Source organism: Calypte anna, chromosome 2 (assembly GCF_003957555.1).
Source record: "Calypte anna isolate BGI_N300 chromosome 2, bCalAnn1_v1.p, whole genome shotgun sequence".
Lineage (NCBI taxonomy): Eukaryota > Metazoa > Chordata > Aves > Apodiformes > Trochilidae > Calypte > Calypte anna.
In genome coordinates this window covers 85,830,972-85,856,624 of record NC_044245.1, presented here as the reverse complement: position 1 = coordinate 85,856,624, position 25,653 = coordinate 85,830,972, and the positions used below count along the sequence as shown (strand labels likewise).

Genomic DNA, 25,653 nt, shown 5'->3' with positions numbered 1-25,653 from the left:
TTTGTTTAGTTTTATACAACTCCCATGAAAATTCCATACTTTGTAAATTAAAAAAAAGAAAAATTGTTGGGGGAAAAGGTTCAGAAAATGGATGAGTATAAAACTGAAAGCAGTTTTCAGAGTATTTCAGAGCTTGTTTCTACATTCTCATAGCTCTGTTGAATCAAAGTGTATCGTAATATATAACAAATTATCATAACTGGATTTTGTTTTGTCAGCTCTGCATAGTGATAGCTTAGATTTGCAATTAAGGTTTCTGTTATTAAAGGTTTACACTGGTTTGCATGGGGTTTCCTGATTTCAAAATGTTTCACTAACCATTTATTTTCCTTCTCTTTTCTTTTCAGCATAAATCTACTAATGCAGCTAACATTTTCTAAACCTTTTTATCCCCTCCTGGTGCTTTGCAGGTTACAGAATGGCCAGTGGGAAACCAGGGTTTGCTGTATGACCGTAACTGGATGGTTGTAAACCAGAATGGAGTCTGCCTGACTCAGAAGCAGGATCCGAGGTTGTGTCTTGTAACACCCTCAGTTGACCTCAACAAAAAGCTTATGGTCATCCAGGCAGAAGGTTGGTAAGCAATATCCTTTTCTCCCCTTCATTACTTGTGTCAAACTCCTAGACAGAGATACCTGCATGCACCCACCAGACTGCTCAATGCTGTGTGTGCTTACTGACTGCAAGGATAAATTCTGCTACAGCTGTGGCTGTAATAAACAGCCCTGACTAGTATCCTAGCTTTCCTAGCTTTCTGTTGGTACTGGAAAAGTGTGGGCAGTGACTCCCTATGCACAATCAAAAAGTGGATGCTCTGAGAAGGAGCAATGAATTAACAGATGTGGAAATGCACTGACTAATCTAACTCTCCACATCAGGAATTTCACTAGCCTGAAGGGACTGTTATTGCTGCAAAGGTAAAGGAACAGTAGCCTTGGCATTGAACACCTTGGCCAAAGACCTTCCCATTTTATTGCTGTCCCCCTCCTTCCAGCTGCAGGACTAGAGGAGTAAAGGATTCAGTGGAAATTAGTACCAATTTAGATAAGGACCAGGCAATATTTAGCTCAGCTAAATACTTGCATTAGCAGGCAAATATTTCATGATGATTTGACTTCTCTAGATTCATCAAAATCCTTTCTGTTCTTCTGGGGAAAAAAAAAATAGATACAGAAAGTATTACAGAAAGCCCCTTGCTACTGGGGGGTGCAAATTTTTTTTGTGCTGTTCAGTGCTGTTATCACTGACTGCTGGAATAAGTTCGTGTTTCACAAAAGTCACTATTAATGCCAAGTTTGCATGTTTCTGAATGGTGTTCATAATTTTCCTGGGGTCTAACATTTACTCAACCTGTATGTCTTCATCATTATAATGTCTTCATCATTAATAATACCCATGCCCACATTTTCAGCAGCTAGAACAAAACAAAGGAACCTGTATTCAGAATTCTCTTTATGAGAAACCCTTGTGTGTAGATCTGTAACTACACTCCTTTCTGTTTGTACATTGCAGTTGTTATCTTCTCCAGCTGTCTGAGCATTCTCCATAAAATTAAGTCTGACCAATTGATTTCTTTTGTCTAAAATAGATTTGTCAACTGTACATTTTGTTACTTCCACTAGTCTTGTGTGATTTTGTGTGTGTGTTTCAGATTCCAAAACCAATCTAATCTCTTCTTAGGGATTCCAGACTGGCTCAGTGACACAAAAACTGCTATTTTCACCATTTTCCTTGTAATCTTTCTTTGAAAAGGTGTCATTTATTCAAGTCAATTCTCTGTGGAGCAACTTGCACCTCAAATGTTTGTAGTACAGTTGTGTAGACAACCTTCTCTCTCAGCTTTTAAATTACCAAGTGCTTCAGAACTCATTATTTCTACAAATTTAGTTCCTTTCCACCTCTCTTCCATTCTGCCAGTACCTCTAGCTTGCAAACTCAGTGTGAAGTCTTGCCCATACTTTCTGCATTTATCCTTCACATTTTCAAGCTTAAACTCTCTTGAGCCTTTTGATTGCTTCATTCTGCTCTTTTAAGTATGTCCTTAATTATTTTCCGTGCTAGTACCACATTATTCAGACAAGTCCATATTGATTGGTATGATTGTCTGCCAATAATATCTGCACTTCAGAATCAGGAAGAAGTTTTCTCAGACAAAAATGACAGCCAAGAAACCCATTTATCACTGAGATTTACAGTCTCTTGCCATAGTTAGTGCCAGGATGAAATTCACCTTTAAATCCTAAATTTTACTGTGTGTCACTTTTTTAGTCTTCACTGTCATTCACCTTCCTTCCTATAATAGTGAGAAACATTTCCATCCAGAAGTGATTGACCAACTCTATGGATCAGTTTTCCACCCCAAAGTGATTGATCAGCTCTCCAGCGTGCTCTAACAGAAACAGTGTTGGTATTTATGCTTTGGTATAGCCAGGATGTAAGAATGGAATATTATTATTCTTTGTATAATGGCTCTAGGTGTCAATGATCTTAGCACATAAGGTGGTGTCTTTATAATAATAATGATATTTTTCACTCTCATAGTGTACCTGCAGGTTCTGTGGTTGTCTTTTTTTAATACTTGGCAGTGAGAGAATAGCTCTCTCTTGCTTTGGGAAGACTACTCCAGAGCACAGTGATAAGAGCACAGTGATGGAAACACATATGAACTGACAGGGTGAGACTTGGTGGATAAATCTGAAGGAAGTTGTGCCAATATTTATTCTGTTTTCTTTCATCTTACCTGCAGTCTAAATTTATTATTTGTTCACTGGTATTAACTTTTATTTTTCTTTTATTCTTTCACATCCATGGGTCATTGTTACATGTCCCACTTGAATCATTTCATGGCAAATGAATTTATTTGAATCAGTTGACTCTTTCCATTTTAAAGTTCCATTTTAATCACTGTTGTTTTGTCACCACTCTCTCCAGCTGACAGTAGTTTGTTGCTAATGTAGAATCTGAAGCTGAATGCCACATGTGTAGATGGAGCAAAAATCAGTGCAGTGAGGAGCAGCAGCCTCCTGATGATCCAGGACAGCTGTTGTGCAGCTCAGAGCCTTCACTGACCTATGTATTTCAGATCTGTAGCACTTAAACTGCTGACTACAGTCACCTCCAGGTCTCTTCCAGTTTTGTTGCTGTCTAAGTTTTCTTTCTCCCACTGGATGCCTCCCACCCCAACTGCTTTTCCTTAGCACACATCTTGCCAAGTTTTGTTTCCTCCAACTATTCCTCTCCTCTTCCTGCCCTCACCCTCTCTGTTCAGTTGCTCTGATCTTCCCCGTGTGATGTGGACATTTCTGGTGGTGAGGAGTGGATGAGGGAGGCGGCAGTGGTGAAAAAATTTGAGCTGCATCTTCACTGCACCTCTTGCTCTGCTGAACGTGAAAATCCAGCAGCTCCCAGCTGACCAGGTAACAACTGTAGCCAAGCTAGCTGCCTTCCTCCTGCTTCTCTGCAAGGAGAGCTGTAATCACTCTGCTTTCTCTACCAGTTTCTCTGCTGTCATCTGTGCTTCTGCCATTGTGAGAGCAGCTTGTGGCAGTCATCTCCATCTAGAGCTCACTTTGCTGTCTGGAGGTGCCTCTCTCCAATAGATGGAGTCTGAGGCAACTGTGCTGCTGGATTAGGTGTCTCTGGTAAGTGCCTAAAGCCCAGTGGGGCAAATCCCATGTAGCTGAGTTATGCAGAATTCTTAAAGAACATTTTGCAGGTACACTATTAGATTATGGTGAAGACTTTATCTGTGCCAATTTTAAAACATAATGAGTCTGTTCTCTCTCCCCCTCCAGGCACATGCTTTCCTCTCCCTCTAGAACTTTTCATTAGTGGAAAATTTGTTTATGGTTGTTTTATTTCAATATAGTTTAATACTCTCTGTCTTCTCTGTCCAACAAAATAAAACTGTCAAAGTGATTTAGTGTGACAGTAACGACTTTAATACCTTTTGCTGAATCCTCTGTGTGCTGAGACACTGCTTCATGTTCCTTCTTTAACCCCTGTGTGCAAAGTGTCTCCATAACCAATCTAACAACCAACCTTGGGTGGGCAGACCCACTGCCTGACTTACTGTGTGATCCTGCCATCCCTGGGCATAGCAAGGACATCAGACTGGGGCTCTAGGCAAGGCCAAAACTGATCAGAGGCTTAGGATCCTTTCCTCCCATGCCTGCAAAAGTATTTGTCTTGCATAGAAGCCAGAGAGCTCCAGGTATTCCCCTGGTTCCTGGGAGGTGCGGGAGAGGAAGGGCTTGTGCTCTGTCTCTCACTGGCTGTGCTTTACTTTGGTAGAGGGACTAGGATGTAAAGTTTGAGAAACTGCATTTCTGAATTTTGTCATAATTATTTTCTTAGACTATGTGGTTGTTAATCAGGCATTTTCTATTCTTTTTTTTAGTAAACAGTGTAACTAACCCTTGCTATCATGGTATCCCCTTTGAGAAAATCTGTGTAACTTTAAATAAGCCCAGTGGAGAAAGATTTCTTATATCTTGACTGATAGGTGGCTAGGCTTCCAGCAGCCTTAAGGTGGGCAGGAGCATGTGCCATATTATTTGAGTGAGAATAAAGCAATATCTTCTTCTTCATCAAATACATGGGGCACAGATTACACTGGGCTTGTTCCTGACTGACGTGAAAGTAAGCCAAACAGAATTCAGCTGAGAATACATTTCTGTAGACTAATTTCTCTTTCCATTTTAGCTAACAATCAGCATTGCTCTGACAAGAATCTGACAAGAATGGGCATTAGTTTGTCACTGCACAGAGGGAGAAGGTTTGAGTGTTGTAAAGGCCCTTTAAAATATCTGAGTAGAAAGATGCTAGCAAAACTAAGCAACTCATTACACTTTATGGAGTTCATTGTGCCTTCAAATAGTCATGTGTTACTGCCAATAAAAATAATGGAAATTAAGTGCATACACTGACGAAAGAATGTACATGAATAGTTTATATTTCAGTCTATTGAAATAAGAGACCTCTAATTTTTCCTATTGACTGAAAATAGGAGCTATAAAGACAAGAATATTTTTTTGTATTAATACTGTGAGCACATCTGTGAATTTTATTATCAAGCAAATGACCATGGAGAATGACAGCTTTTACATTTTAGTAACTGGCAATATTCTGCTTTATTTTTTTGCCATGAGATAGAATAAAATTGTAATTAACAATGCTTAACTGACCTAAACATCACTGTAAAATGTGTACTGTTCAGTAAAAATGTGGTACACTTCCTGGTATATAAAAGCAGGCCTTCTTAAAGCCCTGAGACTCTATTTTAAGAAATGTTGTGAGTATGCCTTGCTTAGAAAATATTTTTAAAAGATATTACAGCTGAGGATGCATACAGGATGAAATGTTTCAAATTCTTCTTTTCCAGAAGGAATGATCCTAATAGTTATTTTTTTTAAAAATACAAGAGCATCAGTTCTGGTTTATGACATTGACTTATTTTTTCAGGTTGTTGCAATGGAGTTCAAAGCATTTATTACTTATATGGTTTATTTTTCTAAGTGAACCTATCTTTTCCACCTCTATAATTGCTTCTGAAGTACAATAACTTCATTAGCTAAAAAATGAGTAGACCTCTTCCTCTGTTGATAGAGGATCATGCAGCAGATCTGATAGTTGAAATATAGTGAATCTAAACTAAGTTTTGTTACTCTACAGAGGATAATAAACCAATTTAATTTCACCATATCACAGAGCTGTTAGAGCTTGATTCTAATTTCTACAACAATAATACAAATAGGAAGTAATGAATGAAATTAAAACACGCTGATGTGAAGCTGGGGTACAGATCACTCTTGGCCTGTTTACATTGCAGTATAAACCCTTTGCTCATCATTTCATGGTACTGCTTTCAGTTAACAGAAAGGAAAATAGTACAGCTTTCTCTTAGTTATAGTAAAAACAGTACAGCTTTTCTTTTAGTTCCAATAAAGTTCCAGTAGCTTTTCCATCTCTTTGGCTTATTCTGTTCAATAGAAGAAAATTATGGAAAAAATTGTTACATAGGTCATTGCCAAGGATTTCTCATCTGATTTAAACTTAGATGGGAATAATTCTTTCATTACTGCATTCCATACATTTTATCTCTAAATTATTGCAGTTTTATGACACGTTATATTTGTTTGAAGAGTCTGTGCTTACGTTTTCCCTCCCCTCTTTCTCTCTGTCTTTCATCTTTCTGATCACTCTATCACACCACTCAAAAAACCCCCAACCTAACAGTGATTAACCTTATCTCCTGATTTGCTAGAGGAGTCGCAACAATGATAAGCTCATCCTTTCAATAAAAAACATGACTGAGGCAGTAATTCTATGCCAGTTTCTTTGCCTGAGATACACAGAGAATGAAGTAACTCAAAAATGAAATTGTGTATTCCTTAAAGTGATTTGGGTACCAGGGTCATCTGCAGCCTTTGCTCTTTGCATTATCATTTGGAGCCACCTGCAGGCAGAGAGTATAATTTTAACAAGAAGGAAGGATTTTTAACACAAACTATTTTGGATGCTGCTGTGATTGTGAACAGGTGCAAAAATAAGAACTTTTTTCATGACCCTATGTTTCTGCATAAACATGTTGTGTTTTTTCTTTTTTTAAATGTGGTTTGCTCTCTGCCCATCTAGGCATGGACCCAATATCTGTATCACTAGAAGAAAATACTGGAAAAGAGGCTGTGATCTGTGAGAGTAAAGTCTGTTCACACAGGTGAGTGAAAGCAGAGAGGAACTGAAGCTGAAAATCACTGCAGTGAGCCTCAGAACATGATTGAATGGAGACACAGGGGCAGAAAAAAAGAGGTGGGGGGTTGAAAGCAATTAATGACTTAGTGGACTAGAAGAGGGCAAAATTAGATAGGCAAGTTGACATGCACAGCATGTCTGGTAGAAAACACTAAAAATAATAAACATTAAAAAGGATGGAAAGGATGGCACAAGACTGTGGTGACTTGGCAGTCACTTGAATACGGGAGATTTTTGTTTCACTTGCTGCAAGGATGAGAAAAGGGAAAGGTGTCTCCAGCTACTTTTAAATGCCAGCTGGGGGCCTCAACATGACTCTGTTTCTTTCATTTGACAGTAAGGATGCTGGTAGCTTGGCCCATTTCATGCTGTGCAGATTCAAAATTGCTACAACCTGCTGAGGCAGTTCTATTTCTGCTGAGGAAGAAATAAACAGTTTCCCATATTTACAACCCTTTCTAATATTGTTTTGACCACTCATGTTGATCAATGTCCCCTTAACAATCTTGGAACTATTACAGGTGAGAATGTGGAATAACATAAACTCCAATCAAGAGGTATACCACTTCAGTGAAATATAACATTATGCATAGATTAATTTCCTATCAGTGAACTTAAGTGTTTATCCATCATATTTTCTAAGTACTTCCCAGTCTCATTAAGTTTTCCAAGTGGCAGTGTATCAAGTGCCTTTCTGAAGTACATTTGCATTATCTACTGTTTCTTTTCACTGAATATCTTGGTTAATCCAACTAGAAGGGCCACATACAGATTTACATCTTTTAACTAAGGTATATGAATTCTTTGTAACCCTCTACATTTGCTTCTTTGAGAATAACATATAAACAAACCAAGAGAAACCTGGCCATTTTCCCCACGGAACCATGAAAGAAATTATCTTCTTCTTTTCTAACTATTCAGGTAATAAAGAGGATTTTTTTCTCAAAAGTGTATTTAACTCAGGTGGTGGAATTCACCCAAGAGTCATTTGTTTTAACCATCTGTCCCATTTCCCTTAGTGTTGACTCATCCTTAGCCTCCCCATGGTTAGCTCATCTATTACAGGGTCTAAAATAGCCTAGGTTATCTTTCTCTCTGTGTGCATATAATTGGCTGCCATACTATTTATTGTATCTTGTCTTTCTGACTTTGACTGTTGTTTTTAATGTATGAAATAGGAAGTTTTCATGGGAAACTGATTAAGAGTTCTGAAGGGGAAGAAAAGGATGAAATGACAAAGAAAGGGGAGATGGAAGACAAATTGCAGAGAGTGGACTGTGATTAGCAAATAAGCAAAGAAGAACACAAGGCAGATTATATAAACTACATTGATGAGGCTCCCAAACTGCTCAGACATCCAATAGTGCTGATGGCAGGTTCTCAAGAAGTGGAAACAGGAGCAAAACAGGGCCTTGCAGCAGGACAGGAGGCGATTTGTAGCCAAGGGTCTTTTCTGCAAAATGTCTGAGGTCAACAATGGGACCAAAAGTCTTTGTTCAAAGGCATTTCAAGAGAAATCTCTACAAAGGCATTTTCCATCTATTAATTCTGCTCTCAGATTCTCTGATTTAGGTTAGTCTGAATTTACCCTGATACAGCTGAGAAACACATGTGATGTAGAATCTGCAGTCAGATGAGGAAGTTTCATTTCACCACAGCCACAAAAGTTTAATGAGCCCAAGTTTGCCTTGTGAAACAGTTCATCATTGTTAGCCTTCATCTCAGCAGAGGCTGTCCATCAGCATGTGCTGTTCTTATCAGAGCAGTATGGCTTTCTATATAATATCCAACAATGGACAGATGTAAATAGAAGCTAGTGATGGTATGGTTATCAGTGTTGTAGAAGACTAAATATTTAAGATTGGTGCTCTGCTCTAACACAGCCTCCTTTTGAGAGGGCCACAATATCAAAAAGGTCAAAGGAAGGGTATCAGGAGACAAAGGTGTAGTTAAGAGCAATGTGAACTGAGACTGTTGTGAATAAATGTGTGAATTGCATCCCTTGGGATCAATATTCAGACTTCAGCTGTCCTTGTTCTATAAATTACCTAGCTAGAGGGACCAGCTCTAAGGTGAAGCTAGGTGACATAGTAAGAAGATGAGTGGGGAACTCAAGGCAAAGAGCAAGTAAAATCTGAGCACTAGGCCTTTCTTTATAAATTGTCTGACATGTGCCAAATGAAACGTAATGCTGACAGATGTAAAGTAATACTCAACAAAGATGAACATAACCAGAAAACAAATAGAATTGAGCTACAACACAAGGACTTTGAATAAGACCTTGAGATGATGGTACTTGCTCAGAAAACTGTCTAATACTAAAGGAAAACAATTGGAAAACATTGGAGTCTCTGAAGACAAAAGTATGTGGTGACATCTGATGAAATGCTAAGAATGGTATGTGTCTCTAATTCAGCCACTGTGGCTCAAAATGGTAAGCAAATAAAGAGGACAATATTTTGATCCTAATTTATGCAGTATTAAGCCCCAGAAGGCTTCTAGAGGTAATTGGGTCAGCATATAATTTAAATTTTCCACTTCTGTTTGGTGAGAAAACATATTTGAGGAATCTATTTCACCTGCACAGTTACCCTGGAAGATTCATGCCTTCTCAGCAGCAACATTCTCCCTAACACAGCCATCAGCAACAACAAAAGAGCCACTCAGCTTAGAATCTCACATGGAGTTGTAGAGAAACAAGATAAACCAGGTGCCTCGAGTTGCCAAAGAGTGGGTGTGAGTCCACCTGTGCCTGGTTAGGACAGGCCCCCTATTGGGCATGAGCAAGACCAGGGGGCCAATAAAGGTGGGACACACACCCACAGAGCTAGGGCTCACTCTGTGCGAGGCAATGGAGAGGCTGGCAGCTCATCGAGCCTCAGGAGCAAGAAAGGCTCTTCCCGCTACATGGAATCTTGCCTTTTTACCCTTATTTCTTGCCACAATGCCTGCATCTCCAAATACCAGAGTTTCATTTCAGTTCTAGGACATGACTGGGTAGATGCAGCTGTTGTTGGCATCAGTCCAGCCTCGGACTGGGGAGAGGGATGCAGAGCTGTGCACACGATCAAAATTCAGAGTGTGAGGAGATACCTAATCCCTGCAAGATTATAAAATCTCTTTGATTTCACTTGTCTACTGTATGTCATCTCATCCTGAAGTCTCATACAGATGGGAACTACTTAACCTCTTTCCATTAGCTGTGAGGAGAAACCACAAGTACTTTCTGTGAGAAGTTAGGATTATCCAGGGCTGAGGAATCTAATTGAAAATAGGACCACTTCCCAGTGGTCTGATCTATGCCCTCCCTGAACTGAGATGATCTCAAAATCCTTCTAGGAGAGATTACATCCAGATAAAGAAGGCAAATCTATTGCCAGCCTTGCATAACTCACTAGACAATTTTCTAGTAATGGAAACCATCTTTAATACAGAGATACTTGGTCTTTGCTAGTGGAGACATATCTTTTAATGTGTAGAGTCTGAATTAAATTAATTAAATTACAGAATTAATATCATTGTACCTTATGGAGTCATTAAAAAGCACATACAGTGTGGCACAGTGAGGCAATCTTAAATTCAACTCAGATTAATCCTCTTTGTTTTAGTAAAAAGCACAGATCAGGGAATAACATTTTCATGATACTGTATTGTAATAGTGTAACATAGGCTACCATTCAGTGTACTTCAGTCAGTCTTGAGTGTTATTTAATCCTTTATTCCACAGTAATTTTCTGTACAAAACTAAATTAGATCTTGTGAATATTAATTTCAAGACTAACAAAGTAAGCTGAGAACTTCCCGTCTCTGTTTTATCAGTCATCAGAGATTGCTGAATATGTATTTTGTATTGGAAAAAGCAGAATAAACATGTTTGTTTTCATCTTCAGTTCTGCAAATTAATGTTTTGGCAATCAAATTTTGCTGAGTCCCTCTTTTCTCATAACAGGGTGAAAACATATGACTGTGGAGAAAGAATTGCTGCCTGGTTCTCTTTGTTTCTTGGTCGTCCATGTCGCTTGATAAGACAATGTTCAGATGTGAAAAACAGGTCACAGCAGAAAAACACTAAAGGTCTGTTGTCATTCTTAAAAATAGTTGTGACTCCTCCCTTAGTAAACATCAGGCTCACAAATTTCATGCTGATTATCTAATTACCCTGATAAAAGGTGAAAGAGTCTTTCAGTATTGACCCAGTAGGTTTCAAAGGGTGCATTTCTACCCAAACTGTGTTTATGCTGCCCTTCTGTTCACTACACCAGACAGGGGTTTTTATCATCATGACCCTGATTTTGTCTGGAAACTGTATGATCATTTTGAAAGATTATAACAAAAAATCTATTAAAATAATTTATTCTTAGACATTTCATTATAAAGAGTATCAAATAGAAAGAGAATAAAAAATCTATAGACAGACTGTAAATTGTTTTTCAAATTTGGTAAAATCTCAGCTCAGTTTCTAAGTGCATTGCATCATTATCACTTATAGGTTTGAGTGAATTCTTTTAATCTTTCCTTATTGTCTGGCGTGGAGTGAATAATTTTTTTATTGAGATTTAATAAAAGGTCAAAGGAAGGATGAGGTGAAATTACTAGTACAATCATCTTGATATTTAATTCTCATTTTAGAATACTGGATTCATTTTTTTAGGTCTGGCATCTGCTACAAACATCTCACTCTCTCTTGTGAACGAAGCACAATACCTCCTGATTAATGCTTCAAGCATTCGGCAGCTGAAAGAACATATTTCTGCAAGGTAAGATCCTTCTGCCTCCAAATGTCTTGGTGGTCTTGGATTCTAAGAATCATTCCATAAGATGCAATATTACTTTTTTATCTGGAAATGTAGACATAGTTACTTTTCAGTGTTAAAAAATATGTAGGCACTGAGGTGGAGTAATTATCCATTACTGTATGACATGAAAATTTGGGCTAAGTGCTTGAACATAATCTTTCTGCCAGCTGTCATCAGGAAACTTAAAGAAGTTATTGTGAAATTATTTGGTGGCAGGAGACTGTTGGGAACCAGCCAACTTCTGTTTGTGGGAAGGACAAGGATAACTAGGTTTTCTCAACATAAATAATCTGGCAGGTGAAAATACAAAATCTTGCTACTATTGAACTATTTCTTTCCTACGGGAAGGATTGAAATTTACAGAAAACACTAACAACAAAAATATTATTAAAGTGCTTGCAGGAGTGGGTTAATTTCATTTCTTAAATGAATGTAGCTTTACTTGTACATAAGTGGGAGAGAGAAGCAGCAAATGTAACAGCCAACCATAATTCAAGGACAAGGAACCCATTACCGACCAAATTTTCATATGCTGACAATTGAAAGTTGCTATTTCTTGAATATAAGTAGCTCAGGCTCAAATTCCAGAGACAATCTGCCTCCAAGGCCTGCATCAAAGCTGTTTATCCCATACCCCTGGTATTTGTCCCTGAGCCCCCTTTTCCTGTGTCACCAAACTTCCCTGCCTCTGCTTGGAATCATCTTCTCTCATCTTAGTCACCTACCAAACGTTCTCTGCACTGAAATTCCTGGTTTGAGTAGAGGAGAAATATATATATATATATATATACACACACACATATATATATACATGTATGTGTATGTATTTATACATAGTTGTAAGAAGGGTACTTGTGTAGCTTCAGGATTTAAAACCAGTGACTGAAATGAAACATCACTACAGACCTCTGAAGCTCACTTTACCTGAGGGCTTTTTTTCATTAGAAGGCAGTTGGGCAATTTTAATATGTCATGGCAGTGCTCCTCTGGAAAAAAATGCCTGGAAAAAGTTTGAATCAGAGCCCCTCAGCTGTTTAGCCTACTCTTTCTTAGTCATAGTGCCTTATTTTGAGGCTTGTCTGGTTTTGTTACATTTGCTTGGGAGGCCAACACTCACAGGCATCCCCCGCTCAGATTGGGTTTTTTCCATGGTGAGATGAACCTTCCAGTAACAGGATCTGAGTGCAAAGAAGAGGACCGGCAAGTGAGGATGAAGGAGAACAGGGAATTTTTATAAAACATACAGTGTCAGATGATCCAATGATTTTGCATCCAATGTTTTTCAGTACAATTAGGTTTGATAATCTTTTCTTCAGAGAAAATTCCAGATATTAGTGTAGTTGCCATTATGCCCAAGAAACATCTTGCTTCCCATTCTGCAGCCCAGGTTGGAGAACTGTTCAGCCATGCACTGCTTCCTTAGGGTGCTGGAGACTATTTTAAATAAAATCCCTCTGCCAAGACTGCTTGATGTGAACAGTTTTCCCTGTGCTTTGATTTTGCACATTTTTCCTCATTTTAAATAACACATGTTTTAAACTGTATGGCCTTTTTAATTTTTTTTTTCAGGACAGTAGCATCTCTTTTCACTGCTTACCCAGATTTCTGCTGTAGGGTGTCATATCCCAAAGCTGTAAGACCACAGCTGATGGAATATTGGAAGCTCTTCATGTCCATAATAGCTAGTACAAAAAGAAGTGTTCTTCCCCACTAACCATGCTACTGAGAGAACTCCCTTGCAAATTTTAGGGCTGTCTTTTTTCTAGTACTGGTCAAGTTCTCCTTTAGAAGTAAAGTATGACAGTTCAAAGGTACAGCCAGATTACTGATATTTGTATGCAGTCTGCTGCTCTGTCTGCCTCATGTGTGTTCTCTGCACTGACACAAATCTACACTCTGACAGTCCAAATGCTTGTAAAGAGGTGGAGATATCACCACACAGAAATTAATTTTTTTTTTCAAAACACCTGTCATTTGGTGAATCTGGTGCATCCAGAAGGCAAATAATAATAATAATGTGAGGAATGCATTCTCTCATAAAATGCTTTTAATGGTTGTTTTCACCTGCAGCATCTGAGGTGTTTTGTCCCTTTTGCTATTGCAGCATATGCAGAATAAGTTTCTATATGCCTTCTTTTGAGAAGCATTTTATGAGTGAAATTATTGCTAACTCAAAAGACCTTTTCATTTGCTAGCATTAGCCTTATATTTGCTAACTAATAAATTTTCTCATGTGCACTGTTCACAATTCCCTGCCCACATGCTTTCATACCTACTTCACAGTTCCAAATTACACCTCTGAAGAAACCAACCAGAAGATTACAAACTATAGTTGAGGGATTACAAATTGTAGTTGAAGGTTTACAGGTTGTAGTTGAACAGCTTGTGCCATTTTCATAGCCTTTGTAATAAAACTTGGTCTGTATTTTTATTACTTTGTAATAAAACAGGTATTCTGGAGAAACATTTGCTGAATCATATTGGCCACTAGATTCTTATACCACAAATATCTAATGCAGAACTAGTTAATAAACTTTTTTTTTTTTCTCTCTCTCTCTGTTCTGTGAAACAGATTGGAAAAACCATTGGAATTAGAGGAATTAATCCAACGTTTCCGTGCTAACATTGTCATCAGTGCACCAGAGGCCTTTGAAGAAGAAGAGTGGGCTGAGATTTCAATTGGTGCTCTGCGATTCCAGGTGTGAACTCATCTCCCTTGTGCTATTCCCAGTCTGTCACAAAGTATTTTAACCCCTATATACAAAGCAATTTTCACAGGCTTTTAACTGGAACATGACCAGTGCAGTTTGTGCAGATGAAATTCATGAAGCGTGTAAAAAAAACCAACCATGCTGTGGCCTGTGGCAAACATGCTTTAATATAATTGAGAGGTTTTGACATATTTCTCCATGGCTTTTTTTATTTCATATTTCATAGCATTTCCCACCTCTACCCAACTCAGTGGAAAATGATTACTGTTTTGAGACAGTTGGGAGTATTTAGCCAGCATGACATGAGACAATGCTGTTTGCTTGTTAAGAATAATTGTCCAAATACAACCTTGGATTACTGCCAAAAGACTGCATATTAGTGAATAATCACTGCCTATTTCCCTGTTGTCTATTGCCCTCACCTTATTGCTCTCTACAACTAACTGAAAAGGGGTTGTAGGGACCTGAGTGTTGGCCTCTTCTCCCAAGTAAGTAACCATAGTACCAGAGGAAAAGGCCTGAAGTTCCACCAGGGGAGGTTTAGACTAGATATTAGGAAGAATTTCTTTATTGAAAGAGTAGTCAGGAACTAGAATGGGCTGCCCAAGGAGGTGATGGAGTTACCATCCCTGGAGGTATTCAAAAAACATGTAGATGAGGCACTTCAGGACATGCTGTACTGGGATGGTGGGGGTTTTTTCTTTTTTTTTCTTCTTTTTCCTTTTTTTTTTTATTCCTTTTTTTCTTTTTCTTTTTTCTTTTTCCTTTTTTTTTTTTTTTACTTTTTTTTCTCTTCTTTCTTTTTTTTTTTTTCCTTTTTGGGTTGATGGACCTTAGAGGTCTTTTCCAACCACGGCAATTCTGTGATTCTATACACATTTTGTCTTGGTGTTTATTAAAGATGTTTCTAACACTAGTCTGATAGGATTTTTATGTATTTTATGCTTCAGATCATATCTGACAAGATAATGTGCTTTGTGCTGTAGAGGAAATACAGAAGAGTTAGACTTTGTTGGCAAATACATTTTTTTTGAGAAAAATTCCAACAAAATATCCATGGAGAAGCTATATATGAAACCTAGGGGAATCAGTTACACATATATTACATGTTCCATTGCCTAAGATGTGAAAGTGGCTTATGCATTGGTTCCTTTGGGATGATAATAAAGGTCTGAATAATAAAAGTGCTATGGTCAGATCTAGAAGCTGCAATAGATCACTCCTGTTTATTTCTGGTCAGCATACAGTAAGAAATGTAGAGTCCATTTTTTCAATAAGGGTGGAAGCTATGACATCTACTCTCTTCTTATGGTGTATATTGATCAGTAATCTATACGTTAAAGAAAACAGGAAAAAAAATTTCAGGAAGGAGATGAGGACAAAATCCTCGGTGTATAGCTTGTTGAAGGCTAGGGATCTCAGCTCAGGATCTTGTTCTAGAAGATGCTGCAAAATTACAGAGTAAAAAGGCACTGCTGTTACTATCATTGAAATACTCTAGGAATGCAAGATGAAAATAGAAAACTTTATGCAACTTGCATTGTCTTTTCCAGTCCCTGCTAGGTCTTTATTCGGATACTGATTTAGGAACAACAGAAATTATGTTAATGGTACTCAATGCCAGGAAAATGACTGAAGAAGCTGTTAAACAAAGCAAAGCAAGGAAAAATATTTCATCTTCTGTCTTGTTTTCTTGTTCCTTTAATAAATTATTAAAGCTGTGGAAAATCATCTGAAAAAACGGAGCCAAATGTATGGTTTTGATGATTACACTGAAGAGTTGTACAAGCAGTTCTAGATGTATCTCAAAGAACTGAAGTAGCAGTTCAGATCAGCGTGTAAAAATGTTTCCAGTGTCAGGTTTAATTATTTGCATTATTTGGAATGTATGACATATTTTACAAAAGTTGAATATGTATTTTGAGACACTGTTAAGACAGTGTCTATAACGTAGAGCTTTGCTAAAGTTCAGGTTACAATACTGAAGGGAACTGGAACATTGCTTTCTTCTCAATGTCAATTGCTTAAAAGGTAAGAAGAAATTCAGTACATTTTTTCCCTAAAAACACACTCTAGTTCAAACAAGAATTAGCTTCAAGAACCATGCTCTGTATGATGTTAGATGTTCTCATTCCTTCTGTTTAGCTCAACTTGGGAAAATTCACATCTTGCATTCTAATTGTCTGTAAGTTCTATGTCTGTAAGAAAGAATACAGGATATTGTGTACTTCAGCTGCCTTGAAACAATGTAAACCAAACCCTTATAGTTTAACTAAAAAAAAATCCTCCTTGGGTTAAATCCTTAGTGCTATCTTAATTTTGTATTCAGTTCCCCTTTGGGCAAATAACCCTGAGAGCACATAGATGAAGTGAAGCCATCAGGAAATACAAACATGTAAATATTTTGGATTTCTCAGATTCTGTCTGTGGGAAAGTTTTCCTGAAAAGAAGAAAAGAAAAAGTAAATTTAAAACTCAGTGAGACCTTCCCAAGTATACCCTTTGAAAATATACCTGTATTAGGTGAACAGGCCTGACCTTTTACATAATTAAAGCATAAAAGAACACAGGAAAAATATATTGAAGTTATGTTTTTAAGATATTATGATGGTCAAAAACTTGTAATGCTTTGTGTTGTACTGCCTTGATATACAGCTGTCAACCTTATTTAACTGAAATTTCAGGTTGTAGGTCCATGTAGCAGATGTCAAATAATCTGCATTGATCAACAGTCCGGGGAACGAAACAAAGAATTTCTGCAGTCTCTGTCTGCTACCAGAGGCAGAAAGGTCAGTACAATACTTCAAAATAGCTGTATAAAGGATCTAGTGACTCCATTGCATTGTAGAGTGAAATATCTGCTGAGAGAACATTCAAATTAGGTTATTATCTGATAATTACCTTTTGTTTTTTCATTAAAGAGGATGCACTGACAACCCAGATATGACACGATTTATCTCCATAAATGTTCAACGTATTTTTTATTCAGAAATTGACTATTAAGATGTATTATTTTTTGCTATGCTTGCTTTTATTCAGTATGTGCTGCTTTACAATGTGTTTATTTTGGTCTTGAAAAACACGAGCTGATGTGCTGATGTCATTGAAGAAAAGAAATCTGCAGAAAAATCAGTGTTTGAAATGATACAGTTTGCTTGTAAGACTAGACTTCATTCTTACTGTGAGAAACTACTTAGCAGAAAAAAGGGAGCAAATGTGAATATAGCCAAAGTGGAGAGTAATTGATTAAGAAAGTGACTGGAGAATAAGTGTGAAATAAAAACATCCATTTGGAGCCATTCTTCCTAAGGTTGAATTGCTTCTTGGAATGGCAATAGCTCAGAGGGTGGCTAGACAGTTTGGCAATCCAAAAAGCTTGACCAGTCTCCTCATAAGTATTGATTTAGCTGAAAATCCTTACTCTAAATTAATTGCTTCCTGTTAATTAAAATTCTGTTGTAAAAGTTTGTCAGCCAGTTGGGGCTCAGAAGCCTCCTCAGTATCAGCCAAACACCAGAGACTGGGCACAGCACAGAGGCAAAGCAGTAACAAATAGATTGAAAAGTATTCACCCAAACGATGCACAAACAAGTTACAAATAATGCATTCTTTGTTTGGGGGAAAAAAATAATAAATTGATTTGTCTCAGTGACTCATTAAGCAAACAAAGGGCTACATTTTCAGTGAATGTTATCCTTGGTGAATAGCCCTGCTGAGTCTGTCTGGGAATCAAATGCCTGGTGCAGAGTGAGATGGGGACAGGCTGTCCAGGCACAGCTTCCCTCTGACCTGAGATGGCTTAAGGTTGCACAGCAATCTCTGACACGTAGATCTCCAGAATACATGTGCCTTTATGAGATGAGCCCCTGGCCAGGGTGGGTAGTCTGAGGACAGAAGCCCTCTGCAGGTAAAGGTGAACCAGAGTTGGAACAGCTGGGACACTTTAGAGCACATTCTGACACTCCTGAGAGGGGGATTCTGCACAGATGCCACATGGGATGTGTATGCAGAGGACTTTCTCTACCCACGTGGGTTTTACTGGATTATGACTTGAATCCTCCGTAGAAGAAAAACACACTCTTCAGGGACCCTCTCAAATGGCATCAAAACCTTACCCAGGACACAGATTCTTAGGCAAGGCAAAGAATCTTCTGCACGTTTGCTGCAGCAGCGATGAGCTTCACTTTCATTCTGATCAGCTCAGCAATGCAAAGATTTTCTTGATACAAGCACTCCTAGAACCAAATAACTGCTTCAGACAGAATCAGGCAAACAAAGAGAGCAATCCAGCCTCTTGAGAAGAACCTGGAGCCAGATAAAAGATGTCTGGCAAGGCAAGGCACTGCAGAGCATAGTGCTGCTGTTCACAGCAGGGGAGTGCTCTGCTTCCCTCAACTGCGCAGTGATATTCATGCTGCAAAGAACTGGGCCTTCAGCTTTTCTTTTTATTTACTTTTCCCAGCCTTCAGCACTGCTAGCAGATGGGATCTGAAGAGCCCTCCCTGCTCTGCATAAGGCTCCGGGTTAATTTGACAGCTGAAAGAGAGAGTTTGAACTGGTAGTTGTGCCTGAACTGGTCTGAGAAGACCTCAGAACCTATCCCTCCTGCAAGTCATTCGTGGAGTTATGGTCACCAGCTGGTTACTAAGGAGTGGCACCCAAGGACTATGGCATCTTCTGTGTGCTAACCCGACCTAGCAGAGGACAATGTTCCAAACCTTTCACAGTTCACAGTGGAGAAAGAACATTGAGTTCATGTGACTGTGTTAAATTGCACAGCTAATCCCTTGGTGACTCATGTCTCTAGCATGTACTTTTCTGTTAAGAAGTCATATAAGAGACTTCATTTTCTTTTTTTTTTTTTTTTTATATCAGACACAGTTTCAGTGGAAGAATTTATCAGTGCTTGTTCCCAGCTGTCAATAATGCTACTTGAACTACAAAAGCAAATGCAGCAAAATAAGATTTCAGCTAATTTCCCAGTACAGGGAGAACTAATATTTTTGAAAGGCTGTTGCAATTGCTTGATTTACAGACATTAAAGATACATATGAATGGACAGCAAATCCTAAATGTTTAACAAGAGAGCATGATGTCAATATTTAGCATTTTGGTTTGTTTCTTCAACAACACTAACCCAGAGAAATGTATTGAACTCTAACAAACTGGAAGCTCAAATGACAACCCTGCCAATGAGCTTCAATAGTGAGCTGAATAAAGTAAGCCTTTTAAGAGGTGGTTCAATACTTATTTCTGAAATCATATTTTTCTCCATCCCTCTGAGACTGACAACCTGGTGCTCCAAGTTTAAGGATTGAGGTTTTGCATAGATGGATTGCAGCTGAAAGTCAGAAGCAGCTACTGTAATTAGCCACATAAGCAATTTGCATGTTTCCTGCTAAATGGAAAGCAGTGTCCTAAAACCTATCCAGCTACTCTTTAGGTAATATCTTAGGATGTTGTTCAAAATGAAACACAAACACCTCTGCAAAGTGAACTTGAGCTCTGCTGCCATCATTTCTGAAGAAACACTCATTAAGGATTCCTTTTGTAATTTTTGACTGAAAAGGAAAAACGAGCCCTCCTTCTGTGACAGAGCTCTCTCTGTTGCTGCAGCAGACTCTGAAAGACTAGATAACTACTTTAAGCAAAGAGCATGAAAATGGCCACATGCTGTTTCACATGCATCACCACCTAATGCAAAACACACATGGACAGAAAGGAGAGAACATTGAATTCTTCCCCTTCTACATTTTGCAGATATAAATTAATGCCAACAGTAGCCCTGAGGGAAGATTTGCTGTAGTGCTATAAGCTGGGACTTGCTGTCAAGGTAGCAAAAGGAATTGCATTAGCAGTCTGGCCCAGCATAAATGTATGGATAGCGGTACATCAAGGGAAATCCATTATGTTTGCACATGCCCTCATCCACTAAAAAGGTTTGTGATTTTTCCTGCAGGCTGTTGATCCTCTTTTATGTATCTCCTTGTGCCTTGGGAGAGCTTCTTTCCCTGCAAAATTAGACACCTGCTTTAGATTGCTTACTGAAATGTTAGCAAGGATAGCAAACTACTTCTTTTATCTGATGCATCATTATGACAATTTTCATAGTAATTCAGGACTTTACACTATGTGATGCTTTTCATCCAAAGATCTGGAACATTTGCAAACAGTGACTGCTGTAATTTATAGACCTCTGGAATAAGATGGTACTCTTTTCTCATTGGTGGCTGAACTGAAAAAATGTGTTCATTTAAGGTAGAACGAAGGAAAACCAAACCTTAGGAAAACATTCTGATGTGAAGATATTTTCAAGAGAACAAGGTGATAGTTTTTTACACCAAGTTAGATGTTTTCCCTTTTTTCCAATATGAAAAATCAGCATGTTGAAAGTGAATAATTCCAATTTCCATTTGGTGAGGTTTTACTAGTAAGTGGTGAATCCAGAGCTAATAAAGCACCCTTACTTAAAAAGAAATACAGTTTTAATAATATAATTGTCTCTCTCAAACCTTTGCATGGGACGAGGTTATGTTATTGTATGAATAAAAGGAGCAAATGTGAACAGGTAAATTAATCTGTTGGCAGAAGGCAGCTGAGAGCTACAGCCAGGGTCAGAATCCAAAACTCATTCATCCAAAGCTAAGTTTCACCATGCAGTGTCATTGATATGCTTCTTACACATTCTAGCAGGGCATTTTCCCTACCAAGTGCTAGGCTGACTTCATCGATTGTTTAGGTGCTGTAGTTTAAAGGCATCTCATCATCTCATCTCATCTCATCTCATCTCATCTCATCTCATCTCAGTCTTTGTCAGATGTAGCACCTCAGGCTTCTATCTTACAAAAGAAGATACTTCACCTAGTGTATTTCTTTGTCAGTGGATATCTAAGCAGTGGATGTTACTGTTGATCCAGTAAATGTACTTGAAACAACATGCAAGAATGACAGCATTTTATAGCTCCTCCTTCAAGTGAGTGTGATGACTATCATATGATTCACTGTTGGCAAGAATAAGTGTGTTTTATCTTTCTCCCAGCAGTGAAGTGTTGTGCTTTTTACTAATCAAGAAGCTTTACAAGTGTTTTTTTCCTTGTGAAGTATAAGAGTGATGGCACCTACTGCCAAGAGAAGATCAAGCTGATAAAGCCACAGAACTCGCAGGCCATCACTCCCTGCCCAGTTCTTGGTGGGTTCTGGGGAGTTTACATGCAGATTATATTGCCCTTGAAGCCAGGAAGAGGTATCAACAGCACAGATTATGCTGTTCATTGTAATAACTCTGCAGGCTGTAATCTCTGTGTCTGAAAGCCTCATTTTTCAACAGTGAAATGTGAGAAAGGCCAATTTCTACATTATATCTTTCTTTTGAAACAGCTGAAATGGCAGGGTGCACATTTTGTGGTTACTTGGGAAGGCACACTATTATCAGTATTTGCTGAGTCAATATTTATAATTATTGAAAAAAACAAGGAAAATTACTTAAAAGATATTAAATCAAATTCTGGAAACCACAAGCTGAATTTTGCTCTTCAGAACATTCACAAAAGAAAGAGGATAACAATTCCAAGCAGGAATTAGTACCAGAATAAGTATGCCATCAGTATACCATCAAGTTTTCACCTTGAAAACTCCTTAGGCACTACCTAGTCTCAACACTGAAAAAAAATACTGTAGGACTTCAGATACGAAATCAGAGCAAATCAGAATAAATAATATTTGAGAACTCCTGAAGATGTATTCACACATGCCTATTCTTACATAATTTTGAGTGGTTTAAAATACTTAGTAAGGTGGGGTTTTTCCTCCACAATGAACTATCTGCCCACATCTATTTTAGTCTCATTTTGAGATAAATCAAGATGTCAGTACAGTAAGTGTAAATAAGTCCTTCTCATGTATCAAATAAGTTTAGCTACATGGATGAGTTATAAAATTTCTTCCTTTGTGAAGTGTGATGGACTAATATTCATTTTATAATATCTGGTTTATGATTACTTAATTTTTTAAAACAACAAAATTAAGGCAGCTGTCTTTTTGGTACTAGGAAAAATAATTTAGTGTTTTAAATTAAACAGTTACTATTTTAGCATCATGGTTGATCTAGAACACTGATCATAATGATCTGCTTGGTGTCCACCAGTGTTGACACCAATATGGTCACAGGTATCAAAAAAGTGTCATTAATTGGATACGCCTGATCCAGGCCAGCTCATACCCAACATATGTGAAATGCCAGTGGTAATAAGGAATAATAGGAATAGAGAAAAAAAACTCTGACTGAGAGTTATTTTTCTTTATAATGTTTAGGATTACAAATGAAATAGAAGGGCCAAATTTCAGAGGCTGAGGGCGTGTTTGGGTAGATCACTGCTTTACAGCATCTCTCTTGGGAGTTTGTCTCAGCTTTACCTCTCACTAATATTTCAGAGGCTAAAAGCTGTTTCGTTTCACTTTATTACTGGATCTATCTAATTATACATTGCAAGAATAGGAGAAAACACACTGCCTTTATAGTCTGTCAAGTACCTAAAACCATTCACCTAAAACCATTTTTTAATGTATGGCAATTCCTTTTACCTAGTATTTTTTACTAAATCTGATTTAAAACTAATTTCTTCAATTTCAAGATGATCGATCTGAACAGTGGCAGTAAATGTAATCAGGAAATGAAGAAGGAGAATAGAGTTTTGTCTTTTTTTTTTTTCCAGAAATACCAAATTAATATAATTTGCATGTTTATTTACTTCATGCTTTAGAGTAAATGGTATATTTTGGATGCAGCCTACCAAAACAAAATACTTTTTATTGAAACATGTGAAAAACGACAACAAAATTAGTAGTGGATTTCCAGAGTCCTCAGTTTGAAGAACAAAGACATTTGAAGTCTACAAATGAATTACCAATTTAACATAGCCTTCAGCATTCTTTTATTTCTTACTGTGCATATTTCTTTAATTAAATGTCATCTAATTCTTTGGAAGACATTATTATGAGATTGCAGGTCTTGTTTCTTGAAGATTTCTAAATTCTCCACTGCTGGAAAACAAAATGGCAAAACTACACCCATCTCTTACTGTGACATTTCCAGATCACACCCAGCTGTTGGCAGCTACAACTGTAATATTCAACCCACATTTGTCTGGTAAGATTAACAGACATAAGAGTGGAGATATATCAGTTTTTTGGTACTTGGAAGGGTTGTATGGTAAGAAGGTGAACTGGTTATTCTGTTCCTCTTTATTACTCAGTATCACAAGGACACATCTTTCTAATATTTATGTGGAATGGCTTCATAGGTAGTGACAGATAACAGGTGGTAGTCCTAATACAACAAAACTTTTGAACCTTCTCTGTAAAATATCTGTAAAAACAAAGGAAGGAAAATTCCCAAACACTAGACAGGGTAAAGTTCTGTTAACAAAGTGAATAATTCATGGTAGAAAATGCAAGACTTTTCTTCACTGTTTGAATGTACATGCATTCTCATGCTGCCTAGCCTTTATGTGTGATAATTTATGACCTGTATTTGTCAAGAAGCCAGAACAGTCATTAAATGACAAGACTGTGAGAGAGTGTAAATTACATACATGATAGTATAGGACTTATGATGAAATACTACATTATTTATCCACTTACTTAAGGTATTTTTCTTGAATTGCATGAGGTTAGCTTTTGTTTACCATTCTATTATAGTTAATTAGCTTAAAATATTCTTAATTGTATGGAGATAGTACATACCTCCTTACTCTTAAAGCAGCATTGTTTTTCTAAACATATCTGGGTTGTGAGATCCTCTATAGATCTGATTACTTGCTTCTCAATAAATATTTTGCCTTTTTCAGACAAACTTTGGCATATACCTGATGAACCAGCCCTTGCACTCATCCTTTCCAGATATTTTATTGGTTGGGTCTCAAGTACTTCCAGTGCTGAAGGAGAATACAGAAATTCAGCCCCCGGCATCTGGAGAAGAAAAATGTTCAGGATAGATTCTCTGGCAGAGATGAGATTGGTATGGAACTCCAGGGAAAAGTTAGTAGTCAGTTATTCAAAAAAGAAGGAAAAGCTCCACTCATTTGCTTCTGGTTTGTGTCTCTTAATTTTCTGTTTGCTATAAATGTTATCAGATGGCAGAACCCTTGATAATTACAGCTCACCTACATGTTTTTGCTTGTGATTAGGTTACAGCAGCCATAACTCTGTTTTGCTCAATTGCTTCAGAATGCAACAGGTTTGATCAAGTTTTACTCCCAAAGCAAGCCCAACATCATTGTCAGAAACCCACATCTCAATGAAGAAAAAGTAAACAGCCATACACTACTTCCTCCTGTTGCTTTGTTAAAACCACAATTGGGAGAGAGGATGTAGGACATGATTTAGAAACAACGTGGGTGGGAAGGGAACAGTGGGAGAGTGGCATGAGAGCAGCAGTCCATTCAGCTTTTCAAAAATGAAACTAAAGGTGATACACAGACAACCTGGAAGCACTGGAGAAGAGGGAACTCTTATTGGGAACTTTGTGTCTCACTCTTTGGAAATGATGTGAGGATGCCAAAAAGACACAAAGATTTATGAAGATTCAGTATGCCATCTACAAAAATGCTCTGTGAAGCAATTTCATCCATTTGTTCTCAACTTCTGTCTCTTGTTTCCATTTACTGCTTTTCCATCTGATTTATTTTATGTGATGACTTCCCATGCACTTGTTCCTTCCATGTTTGTGAATGATGACATATCTTTTTTAATTGGAGGATTTTCAGCTAATAGAGTATTTCTGTCTATGCAAACTTTGTTTATCCCCGGCAGCCTCTGATAGCCACTTAAGGGAACTCTTGAAAGTTATAATGCTTCTCCATACAAACAGGCCTAAGTACTTTTTTTTTTCCTTACTATTTGTGTATTTGGTAACATCCTTCTTAAAAGGCTTTTGAGTTCCCTACTCTGGAATATAACTCATGCTTTCTGATTTCTGAGAGCAAATGTCTGAAACCTAGGACTCTAGTCTCAAGTATGAATTAACATGAAAATCAATAAATAAATAAAGCCACACAGGGGGCAGAAAAGAAAAAGAAGGGGTGGAGGGGAGAAAGCAACTACAGAAAAAACAAAACAAAACAAAACAAACAACAACCAAAGAAAACCTCCAACCAAACTACCACATGCAAGGTCTTGTAATGCAAGACTGAACACACTGAGGCCACATGTTTTATGACCCATAAAATATGTCCAGTCAGTCACAGGGCAATTTCATGCTTCTAGGAATTCCTTTTGGAAGAGGAAATTCTCTTATAATAGCTGTTCTACATCCATTTCAGAAGTGAAATTTTGACCCCATTAAAAGCACCATCAGAACCCGCATCCAGCATGATTTAGGTCTTCCTTGGGGCAATT

At 37.8% G+C, this 25,653-nt stretch overlaps 1 protein-coding gene across 1 annotated transcript in view; it reads left to right on the top strand.

Moving 5' to 3' along the window:
• The window catches only part of MOCOS (molybdenum cofactor sulfurase), a 217,020-nt gene extending 191,713 nt beyond the window's left edge, over positions 1-25,307 (top strand). The window contains exons 9-15 of the mRNA XM_030446400.1: positions 411-573; positions 6,637-6,718; positions 10,703-10,827; positions 11,405-11,510; positions 14,122-14,248; positions 16,944-17,048; positions 24,105-25,307. Of these exons, the coding sequence (XP_030302260.1) occupies positions 411-573; positions 6,637-6,718; positions 10,703-10,827; positions 11,405-11,510; positions 14,122-14,248; positions 16,944-17,048; positions 24,105-24,251 (855 nt within the window). The 3' untranslated portion in view covers positions 24,252-25,307. The remainder of the gene's footprint in view (positions 1-410; positions 574-6,636; positions 6,719-10,702; positions 10,828-11,404; positions 11,511-14,121; positions 14,249-16,943; positions 17,049-24,104) is intronic.
• The last annotated feature ends 346 nt before the right edge of the window (positions 25,308-25,653 follow it).